This window comes from Coenobita brevimanus, chromosome 67 (genome assembly GCF_032717465.1).
Source record: "Coenobita brevimanus isolate Jiangsu-jjx chromosome 67, ASM3271746v2, whole genome shotgun sequence".
NCBI classification, from domain to species: domain Eukaryota; kingdom Metazoa; phylum Arthropoda; class Malacostraca; order Decapoda; family Coenobitidae; genus Coenobita; species Coenobita brevimanus.
Genome location: NC_137020.1, coordinates 23,856,169 through 23,868,331, shown reverse-complemented (window position 1 = coordinate 23,868,331; position 12,163 = coordinate 23,856,169). Strand labels below are relative to the sequence as shown.

The following is a 12,163-nucleotide window of genomic DNA, read 5'->3' as shown; positions in this document are numbered from 1 at the left end:
TCTCTACATTTACTCTCAAGGAATGACATTCACAGACATCAGCAAAACTCTGCACTAGCCTACCAAGTTCTTGTCCAGTACTTGCAAGCAGTACTGCATCATCAGCATACAACAAATTTGAGATATTCCATCTATCACCATTCATTACAAACGCCATCCCTCTCTCCATTACTCATGTTTTTTACTTCTCTCATCACCCCATCCATATATATATTGAACAACCATGGGGACATCACACAACCTTGTTGCAAGCCCACACTGATTGCGAACCATTCACTTAGATGCCCATTAACCTTTACACATGCTTCGCTACCATCATAAAAACTCTTGACAGCACCTAGCAGCTTACCATCTACACCATACATGCACAAAACTTTCCACAATCCCTCTATGACTACTTTGTCATATGCTTTTTCCAGATCCATGAATGCCACAAACACCTCATGGTCCTTCTCACAAGCCTTCTCTGTCTCACTGCAAATACTTGATCCACACATCCTCTGCCACTCCTAAAGCCACCCTGCTCATCACTCACTAGGACTTCTGATATTTCTCTTACTTTCTCTATAATAATTCTTCCATATACCTTCCCTACCACACTCAATAAACTTATGCCACGATAATTCTTTCACTCACTTCGCTCACCTTTATTTTTGTACAGGGGTACAATCACAGCCTTTTTCCACTCTGCAGGCACAGTTTCACTCATCCATGCCTTCTTACATATCTCCAACAAGCACTGCATTTCACTCTCTCCATTACACTTAAGCATCTCTGCATACACCTCATCAACCCCAGCTGCTTTACCATTTTTCAGTCGTTTCACAGTGCTCTTCACCTGTGCGAGTGTCATGTCTCCTGACACTACATTCCTCTCTGCACACCCCCAAAACCAATCATGTTTACAGCCACTCTGCTCTATTCCCATTCATCAGGCTTTCAAAATATTCATTCCATCTGGTTCTTACTTCATCTCCAACGGTTAGTAACCTACCACCCACATCCTTCATACCATCACATTTCTTTCTGCTTCCACTTCCACATTTCTGCACCTCTTTCCAGAATAACTTCCTATTTACAGGGTAGTTAGCATTCATTTTTCTTCCCAGATCATTATTTACCTCCTTCTTTTACCTCTTCACTAGTCTCTTTACATGCTTCTTGCTCTCGATATACTCAGTTCTTATTTCAACTGAACCCCTATCCTGTAACCACTTTAGCCACTTCTTCCTCTTTTCCTCCACCACTCTCTTAACCTCCTCATCCCACCATGCTGTACCCTTCTTTTTTGTTGATACTCTTACCACACTAAACACCACTTTAGCATTCCTAACTAAACAATCCTTCTATGCATCCCACAGGCTGTCCAGATCCAATTCATTCCAGTTCACTGACCCTACCTCATCCTCTACCATTTGGTCCTGTAATCATCTGCCATTTCTTTGATCCTCAGCTTCTCAACTTTCAGTCTCTCTCCCTGACTGCTCCTCTCTCTCTTGATCTGACTCACTCCTCTCAGCTTGATCTTGTATACCACGATCATATGATCTGACAGACCTCCACATCATCCTTGCACAGCCCTCGTATCAGCAACCATTCCCATCATTGACCTCTCTACGAGCACGTAATCAATCAAGCTTCTTTCAACACGATCCTCGTTTCCTCTATACCATGAATATTTATGTGCACCTTTGTGTTTGAAATATGAATTACAAATGCACAACCTCCTCTCCTGACACATATCCTTTAGTTGATTCCCATTATCATTTTCTCCTGGTACTCCATAACAACCCATTACGTCATCCTCAGGACCAGTGCCTACTCTTCCATTCATATCCCCCATCATGATCACTTTATAGCTCCTGGGCATTTTTCCCACTACTTCACCCAGCTCATCCCAAAACCTGTCTTTCTCTCTCTCACTCCTATCCTCACACGGTGCATACACTTTGTAAAAGAAAAAATGTGTAATGACTACCTGTGACAACAGTAATGAAATGGTGCACACAGCCAATGAAAATGTACTGATATATGGCATTACCATTTCCTTCCTTCTAATCTACTGACATTATTACACAAACTTTCTTAATAGCAGTTCAGAAGCCTGACAGATGATATGTAACAGCTTCAGTACTAACACAACAAACACCTGTTATGGTTTATGTTGTGGGCTTATTTCAGACACATACATTTCTACAAAATGTTTTCAGATTTACTTTCTCCTTACCTGTGGCTCTGCAGCCTGACAAACAACAGATGCAATGGTGTTGGTGTGTCCTGTCAGTGTATGAATGTTGGCCTTGGTGCGCAGGTCCCAGACACGAGCTGTGGCATCACGCCCACATGTTACCAATACATCCAGTGTTGGGTGTAGCGCCAAACCATAGCATGCACTAAGGTGTCCGTGGTAGTGCCGTATTACCTGAAGGAGAGAGATATTTGTGGATTGTGGATACTATGTAATGCTTAAGTTACCAATATTCAGGGAAGAACAGTTAGCACTGGTTTTATCTATTTCCTTTTTCCATACCAGCTCCCAGTAGTGGGTATGCAATGATCTACATATGAGATGTAGTGTACAGTATTAATGTAGGTTATATCAACCTACAACAAGGATATGCTGCACTTGATAACAGTGCTGGATTACCAACATCATACCATATAACCTATATATGAATACCACTGTTTTTGACTTGGTATTAGATAATGTTCTCTGATGTCTATAGAATACTGATGAATCAGTGTTCCATATGCAGTGGGGAATGATAGTGGATAACAAGGACCATGTACTGTGAACTAGTGAGTCCATCTCCAAAATAACATGGAAATTGTTGTGGTAGGGTGTAAAAGCTGCAGTGTATACTAAATTTTCATTACTAACTTTCTAATTATGAAATCACCCTCAAATACACCACAAACATCAGAACAATATTCCTAATCCCTACTAAGAAATACTGTACCAAGACATGAATTCACTGCACAAATTATGAATAACTTTTCCAGCTAAAAGAAATTCAAAGAAAAGCTGCTAGAATCATTAATAACCATGCTATTACAAATAAACTTCCTCTCCTACAGGTAAGAAGGCATGCTGCCTCATTTGCATTACTTTACAGATACTTTTATGGCAAATGCTCAGATGCAGTTGCATCCACTGTGCCACCTCCCCATGCCTTTCCCTGTGCTATACAGGCATCTGGTAGCAGTCATGACTGGACTGCCACACTGCCATACTGCAGAACCTCCGCCTATCAGAAATCTTTTATTCCCTGAACTGCATCTCTTTGGAACTTGCTTCCCACGATTTGTTTCCCAACTTCAACTTACAGCAGTTCAAGTCCAACAGTTACAGATTTTTTATGAAAGGAGGACACCTGTAATCTGGTATATGGATTATTTTTTTTATTCATTTGTTTTTCCTTCCTCTGTTGTTATTATAAAAAAAAATATATATATATATTCCAAGCCGTATTTGTGTAAGAAAATGAAACCATAATATGCTGTAAAAACTTACTGACAGCTATAGCATACAATGCTAAAGAGCAAAATCATAAAGATGAAAGTATGCAAACATCCTCTAGCTATGTACTGTACAGTCCACTTTAACTTAACATAAAATTTCCATCTCTCTATACTAGGTGCTGTACTGTAACGACTGATCAATACCAGACTACGGTGCTAGTTACAGCCACCTGATGACAAGGATATAGAGCTGTATACGGTGTTATTCTCCCCACTGTGCTCTAGGAAATAAGCTACAAAAACAAGACAATCTCTGCCAAGCTTTTGTAGACAAACTAGTCAGTCCCCACTGTAACTTAGGGATGTGTTTCACAGAACTGTAACATGACTTTTTCCATACAAATAGTACTGGTAACAGGGTGAAAATGGCAAATTAGTTTTACAGGAAGCAGTGGATCTTTAACAGCACATTTTGTCACTTGGTGTGGACAAAAAATACAGTATGAGGACTTCCTGTACAAAGAAGTAGACAAAATCATATCATAATACTGTTTGAAAACACAAGGACTATGAATACCTTGTTATACTCAAGGTCCCAGCATTTGACCTGCTTGTCCTCTCCACAAGAAAAGAGGTAGGGGTGCCTAGGAGAGACGGAGAGGCCACGCACAGCTGAGACGTGTCCAGTGAGAGAGAGCTTGAGCTGTCCTGATGCCAGGTCCCAAATCTTGATAACACGATCATTTGAGCCTGTAGCAAACCACTCATTAGCAGGTTCCACCGCCACACAGCGTACCCAACCTAAGTGTCCAGAGATTACACGTGCCAGCTTCCAGGGTGCATGCCACTTAGGGCGTGGCAGAGTGGGGGCACGACGGGGTACCAAGGATTGCTGTCCAGCACTAGCACCCCCACCCCCTGCAGATGCCACCACAGCCATGCTTGGTGGTGGTGGGGTTGGTGCTGGAGGTGGCTGAGGCAATGCGAGTGGGCCAGCCACAGAGCCATTGGGGATGTCTTGGGTGGGTGGTGGAAGGTGGTCAGGGTCAGGAGGGCCCGGATGTGATCCTGCTCGTCGTCGGTTGTTGTTGACCAAATTCAACACAGCACCATACTGGTCCCGAGCCTTTACCATCCGACGCACACGGTCCACGTTAGGGTCTAGTGGTGGCAATGACCCTTGTTCACAAAGGAACATATCATGTGTGCGCTTCAGTGATCGGAAAACCAACGTGTGAACTGAGTGACGCTGCACATCATCTGTACTTGACGGCATCTGCAACAGAGACATCACAGTTGTAATAAACAGTGAATTAAAGTGTATTTTCACATTGTACAATGCAAAATCATTTTTTTTCATATAACGGTGCTTGCCACACTCATATGTATTAAATATTCCTGTATAAATAAATCAAAAGCAGGGGCAAGTGATATAAGATGGGGTAGAAAAGACAGCCGTTTTATACCTGAATATCATATTTTACAGTGCAACAGACTACAGATGTTAGGATCTTGGAACTGAATATGAACTGGTATTATTTTACCAGCAGCACCAGCAGAAATAGAAGAAGGGAAGGACGGGAAGTAGGAGTATTTGTAAGGAGAGTGGAAAGGTTACAAGAGGATGAGAAAAAGGCAGAGTATAAGAGAGAAGTGGAGGAACGTTTGGGCAAATATGAATTGGAGCAGATGGGGGACGTGGAAGGTGTGTGCAGGTGTGTGCAGAGGAAATATGTGCAGCATGTGATGTGGTGTGTGGGATGAAGAGAAGACGGAGGGGTGTGCAATGAACAGCGTGGTGCAAGGAAGAGGGGAGACAGGCTGTGGCACAAAAGAAGAAAGCATACAATGAATGGATGAGAAATAGGGGCGTGGAAGAAGATGAGAGGCGGAAGAGAGAGTTACGGTATATGTAGAAAGAAAGAGAGAGGTGAAAAGATTAGTAAGAGAGAGTAAGCAGAGAGCGGATGAGGAATTTGGAAGGAACTTGAGTGTAAAGTGGAGGGACTGTAAGAAAATGTTCTGGAAAGAGGTGAAAAGAGTAAGACAGGGTGCAAGTGAAGTTAGTAGGGGAATGAAAGATAAAAATGGTAGATTAATAGTGGAGAAGGGAGAAAAAGTGAGCAGATGGAGAGAACACTTTAAGGAACTGTTGAACATAGAGGATGGAAGTAATGCGAGTATAAGTGGCTGGGGAATGGCTGGGAGGAGGAGGGAGGTGAGAAGACAGGAAGAAATCAGTAGGATAGAAGTTGTGGAAGCAATGAAGAAAGTTAAATTGGGGAAAGCCCCAGGAATTGATGGAGTGTGTGGTGAAATGCTGAAGCATGGGGGAGAGACAGTAGTAGAATGGATGTGGAAAATGTGCAGATTGGCCTGGGAGGAAGGCAGAGTCCCGGAGGATTGGAGGTCGGGTATAATTATTCCCTTGTACAAAGGAAAAGGGGAAAAAGAAGTGTGTGGTAATCACAGGGGCATCTGTCTTCTTAGTATAACAGGAAAAGTGTATGGTAAGATACTTATTGACAGAGTTAGAGAAAGAACAGAGGAATTAGTTGGAGAAGAAATGGGAGGATTTAGGAAGGGAAGAGGTTGTGTAGATCAGATATTCATTCTTAGATCTTTAGTGGAAAAGTTTCTAGAGAAGGGAAAGAAGTTGTATGCGGCTTTCATGGATTTGGAGAAATCATATGACAAGGTGGATAGACAAGGATTGTGGAAAGTATTAAGAATATATGGAGAAGATGGGAAGTTGCTGACTGCTGTGAAGAGTATGTATGACGGTGCCAAGGCTGCAGTGCGTGTGGATGGTGAACTGAGTGAATTTTTCTCTTTGAAAGTTGGGTTGAAACAGGGATGTGTCATGTCTCCATGGCTGTTCAATCTGTATATGGATGGGGTAATAAAAGAGGTACAAGGAAGGGTAGTGGATGTTGGAGTGGCCCTGGTGAGAGAGGGTAGTGTTTGGAAACTCCCAATACTGTTGTTTGCAGATGATACTGTGTTGTTGAGTGAAGACGAAGGAGAGCTGCAACGCTTGGCGGATGAGTCTGGGAGAGTGTGTAAGAAACGGAATCTAAGGTGAATGTAGGGAAGAGTAAAGTGATGGTCTTTGAGAGAGGTGAAGTCAGTGAATGTACAGCGAGGTTGGATGGTGAGGAATTGGAAAATGTAAGTACGTTTAGGAACTTGGGCAGTGTGATGAGTAAGGATGGAGGTTTGGAGGGTGAAGTGCTTGAAAGGGTACAGCAGGGAAGAAAGGTTGCTGGTTCCTTCAAAGCAGTGATAAGAAGCAGGGAAGTGAGCATGGGAGTGAAAAAGTTACGACATGACAGTATTGTGATACCAACTCTAACGTATGGAAGTGAAGCTTGGACGTTGCTGGAAGGACACAAGTCAAGAGTGAGAGCAGTGAAAATGAGTTATTTAAGAGGAGCCTGTGGAGTCACATGGAGAGAGAGGCTGACAAATGAGGATATAAAGGAGCGTTGTGGTGTGGATGTGGATGTGATACGAAACATTATGAGGAATACACCGAGGTGGTTTGGGCATGTGGAGAGGATGGAGGGTGAAAGACTGATGAAGAGAGTGTATGTGAGTGAGGTGGAGGGGGGAAGCGGGAGGGGGAGGCCAAGGATGAGATGGAGGGATGGGGTGGAGAGGTGTATGAGAGAGGGGGGGGGGTGAGTTGGGAGGAGGGCAGTGAAATGGCGGGGGACAGGGCGACGTGGAGGCGATTTGTTTGAGGCCACCCTGAACGGGATTGAGGCATCTGGCAATAGATAGATAGATAGAGACCAGCAGAAATACTGTAATACTGCATTCAATCACCAGTGCTGTATATCAATATACTGTATACTGTAGCTAGTAATGATGATGAATATAACAGCCCTTTGACTGCTGATGTATGCACACAAATGCTGCATGATAAATTATTTTGACTATGGTACTGATAGATGGTTTTACTCAGCTGAGAGAAAATTCAACATCTATTCAATGAGTTACTTTCAAAGAGATATTATTTTTCATCACCCACAAGTAAGGTAATACCAAGATAATGGTTATGAGAATCATGAAAAGCTTAAGACTTCTCATTTTCTAGGTATATAATACAATGGCAATTTTGTGGCTTCAGAGACATATCCAATATATAACTTACAAAATAGCCTAGAATTTTAACAAAAGCAGTGCCTAATTATTTTGCATACCCTACGTAAATGTTTTGCTGCCAACACTCTTGTATAGGACTAAAACCTGGGCAGTGGGTGACAGAGAGCTTGTCAGGTGACAAGCTAAGGAAATTATGTTTTTTTAGATAAACTGCAGACATAAGCAGGAAGGCTGATGTTAGTAACAGAAAAATCTGTGAAGATTTTCGAATGCAAAAAAGAGCAACTGGAGTGAAATGCGAAATTACTGAATTGAAAAAAAGGTAAGGGATTACAGCACACTTAAATGGTACCATATGGACTTTTACAAAAATGCACATACAAAATAGTGCAAAACGTCTCTGAAAGTAAGATTGCTACAGTAGACCAGTGAGAAGACAGAGGAAAAAGTGTCTGTGATAAGGAGAGATGATAAGGGATGCAAAAATAAGTCAGTTAGGTGGTGATTTGTCATGGACATTCCCTGTTGGGAGCAGGGTTCCCAGGAGGGAGCAAGGTGTCATACAGTACATGATGATGAGCATCATCATTCCAAATCAAATAAAAGAATATAAATTTCCTAAACTACGCAGATAATACTCTCACTCAGCTGTATTACTGTTACTGGTGTGAGTATATATATATATTACACACAATCCTCGAAAATAGCGGCAATCTGGGTCTGGACCACTGCCGTGATTTACAAATTCCATGGTTTATAAATAATAACTCTTATGTGAAAAATGAATTTGGGTCTGGACTTTGGCCAACCACCCACCACAGCACCCTACCTACACCTATCTTTGTGTGTGTGTGTGTGTGTGTGTCAGACTCTGGGCATGGGCTTCACAGCCTGCTATCAAGCCCCAGCAGTCCTCCTACATACCGTACACCTCTACATGTCACCACTTCGGCGCTAACACCCACCGTCCATATTGAATACATGCTAGGGCTGTCTCATACAGGACTGGTGTATTGGTATTAGCGGGGGTGTTTTTACGACATGTCGGTGGGTCTTCTGGTAGATCAGTAAAGCCTGATTTAATGAAATTCAAGTCCTTAAACTGTTCCCCGCCCCAGCCGGGATTCGAAGCTGGGTCCATTAGGACTGCAGGCCACCTCTCTACCGACTGAGCCACTGCCTCCCCCATCAAACACAAACATACAAATTTAGGAATATTCAGTGCATGTATCTAATAGAAATAAGCAATGTTAAGGGATCTCACTTTAATCCTATGACAATATTGCTTAAGTGAATGGAGTGGGGTGGTGTTGGGAAGAACTTAGAACCTCTCAGCATGAGATGGGGGTGCTCCCTTCTCAACACGACAAATGAGCTCCAAACGTTGACTGTACAACAACAGCGGCTGCTTCTTGATGCCATACTGCTTACAGCGCTTCATTGGGGGTTCGGGAGGGGCCATGGAAGGTAGGAGGTGGGGGGGGGGGAAGGTGCACAAAAAAAGGCAGGTAGCTCTCGTACTCCACCGTGACGGTCTGTAGTGTGTGGACTGGTGGGAAGAAAATAACAACGTGGCAGCATTAGTATGCACACTTGCCACCAGGGACGGATGGTGATTGGTTGTTGGGTCGCAATTTTCAAACTGAATGCTGAGGTTTATGATTCTCCTCGGAAAAGGCCCACTTAGGTGCCTAGGTCCGTGATTTTCATGACTTAACCCTTTAAACGCGGATCGTCGCGTTTGCGACGCTCGGCGAAAAGGACATAACGGCGGATCGTCGCGTTTGCGATTCTAGTAAATTTTGAATAACCGCGGGCAAGCAGGCTCAAGCTGGTATTGTCTATCAGTACGGCCACCCTTTAGCTACTTTTAGCACACTTGACCTTTGTACCACTGACCTCCGTTGTTGCCAAGTATCATTTTTTTTTTACCCACCCACGCACCGCTGCCCGGCCCCCCTCGTCGTGCTATATGGCAGCGAGCGGACAGCTCAGACATGTCAATCTGCGCCTTCCTCTCGCAAGCACTTTATGCTAATTGGAAACGCTTGTTTCCCCAGTTGTCACACTAGCTTTTTTTCCCACGGTTTGCCCCTGTTTAGCGTCAGTTTACCGCAGTCTTTGAAGGTAACACCATGTCTCATTCAAGCTCTTCCGAGTCAGTGCCTTCCAGCCCTCCGAAAAAGGGCTTTGTGACCTCTACCCTGTCCAAACCCTTACTAGGGTTTGCTAAGGGCCTTAGTGACTCGGCTATAGGCATAGAATTATTGAAAGCTTCTATGGATTATGGTAGTGACGTTGGAGTGTTATCAAGCCTTGCCGAATCAGACACTCTATCCAGTGCTGAGTCTGAGGTGCAGGAAGAGACAATTCCTGTGCCTAGCACCTCATCAGGCAAGGCTCCAGTGAAAAAGGGAGTAGTGTATGGTAAGGGGGCCAAGAGGAAGCGAAGTGGTGACCCCGGTTCCCAGCCATTGTCCTCCTCAGACCGGCCATTGTCCCCTACACCTGGTCATGCCGCCGCCATACCGCCCCGCACTCCCAGCCCCATTCTCTCGTCATCTTCGTCTGCTGTGCTTTCTCCTGAGTCTTCGGAGTCTCCTTCACCACCTCGGAAGGGAAGTAGGCAGTCTGGTTTGCGTAGAGGTTTTCGTAGGCCCCGTGTTCGTGCTGGCATGAGTAGGAAAGTGTCTCCTAGTGCTAGAATTAGTGGTAAGGTTTACCGCACTAGGCAACTCACCACTCAGGCTACTGCGAGTGACCTTGAACCTTCTCCTTATCTCCCCACCACCACCACCACACAGACACGACCTAGCTCACCCTCTGCCACACGGCCTGCCTCACCCACTGCCTCACTGCCTGCCTCACCCCCCGCCGCCCCCACCCCCTCCCAGCTTAGGCAGGGCACTCTGGATGCCTTCATGTGGTCTGAGGGCTCTGATTTTGTGCCAGAGGATCTGCCCTTTGATGCCACTGGATGTGGGATCCAGGCTGACTTCCCTGTCCCCGAGGGTGGTGAATGTTTGGACTACCTGTTGGCCTTCCTGGATAACGAAGTCATGGAGCAGATTTGTACCGAGACGAACAGGTACGAAGGACAATCTGTTGCAGTTCGTGAAGGTGAAGGTGCAATGCCATCCACGTCGCGGATGGCAGCATGGGTTCCTGTGACGATCCGGGAACTATTTGTATTCATCGGCTTGATGCTTCTCATGCCACATACTGGAAGCACAAGCTTGAGGAGTACTGGAGTGCTGACGATCTTTGCCCCACACCCATCTTCAACAAGTACATGAGTCGTGATCGTTTCAGGCAACTCATGACGTACCTTCACTTTGCCAACAACGATGAGCCTTCCCGGACTGACCCCCTATGGAAAGTGAGGGGAATCCTGAACCTGATCAAGGACAAGTCTATGACGTTCCTTCGGCCCTTCAAGAAAGTAGTGATCGACGAGTCCTTGCTTTTATTCAGGGGCCGTCTTCGGTTCGTGCAGTATATTCCAAGCAAACGCCACCGCTTTGGAATAAAGTTTTTCGTGCTGTGCGACTGCAAGACGGGGTTCATCCTAGACTTCGTTATCTACACCGCCAGCAATGTGGACTTGGACAAGACTGACCCCCTTGGATTCTCTGGTTCTGTGGTGAAAGTGCTTCTGGAAAAGTACTTTGGTGGGAATCATGTCCTGTATACGGACAATTATTATACAGCTCCCAAACTCGCCAAGTACCTTTCAGAGCACGGCGTCGGATCCTGTGGCACTGTCAGGAGCAATAGGGCACACTACCCTGCCTTCCCCGAGGCTGAAGGATCAAAGCAGGGAGACGTGCACCTGAAGAAATCTGACAAGATGCTGGCAATCAGGTGGCACGACAAGAGGATCGTCAATGTGCTCACCACAGTTCACAAGGGGGAAATGCAAGCCACAGGGAAGGTCGACAGAAGGACTGGCGATCCTGTGATGAAGCCTGATGCTGTAACTGACTACAATGTCAATATGCGGCTGGTGGACAAGTCAGATATGATGATCGGAGAGATTGACTGCCTGAGGAGGAACCGTCGCTGGTACAGGAAGGTGTTCTTGCACTTGCTTGATATGTGCATGCTGAACGCCTTCATCCTATATAAAATCAAGAACAGGAAGCCAGCTAACTACTCTCTCAGGCGGTTTTCTAAGACTTGTGTCTACCAGCTGCTTCAGCGTTTTGGGCAGGTACTGCCATCAGGTCCCAGGCACCAATCACACACACCTCCAGACCGCCTACAGTGCCAGGACTACCTTCAGCGACACCGCCTGGAGCCACTGCCTAGCACTGCCAAGAGGGGAAAAGCACTGAGGAGGTGTCATGTGTGCAGCCACACTACCCGGCAAGACAGAACATTTAGGCGCACCTCCTTGCAGTGCAAAGAGTGCCAAATTCCCCTCTGCGCTTACCCGTGTTTCTTTGACTACCACAGCCTGACTAGATATTGAAAATAAGGGTAAAAATCTTGTAAATAATACTGAGAGTGACAGTGATACTAGTGTTTAGTTTTCTTGTATGTACTGACAGTGACAGTCTGTTGAGTGTAAATTAGTGTATGTAGTTGT

The 12,163-nt window shown here is 45.0% G+C and overlaps 1 protein-coding gene across 3 annotated transcripts in view; it reads right to left on the bottom strand.

Moving 5' to 3' along the window:
• Tango4 (transport and golgi organization 4) overlaps nucleotides 1–12,163 on the bottom strand; it is a 33,328-nt gene that overhangs the window by 10,922 nt on the left and 10,243 nt on the right. For all 3 annotated transcript variants that reach the window (XM_080276872.1, XM_080276874.1, XM_080276873.1), the window contains exons 2-3: nucleotides 4,040–4,738; nucleotides 2,228–2,422 (exon numbers count right to left, since the gene is read on the bottom strand). In XM_080276872.1, coding sequence (XP_080132998.1) covers nucleotides 2,228–2,422; nucleotides 4,040–4,738 — 894 coding nt within the window. The remainder of the gene's footprint in view (nucleotides 1–2,227; nucleotides 2,423–4,039; nucleotides 4,739–12,163) is intronic.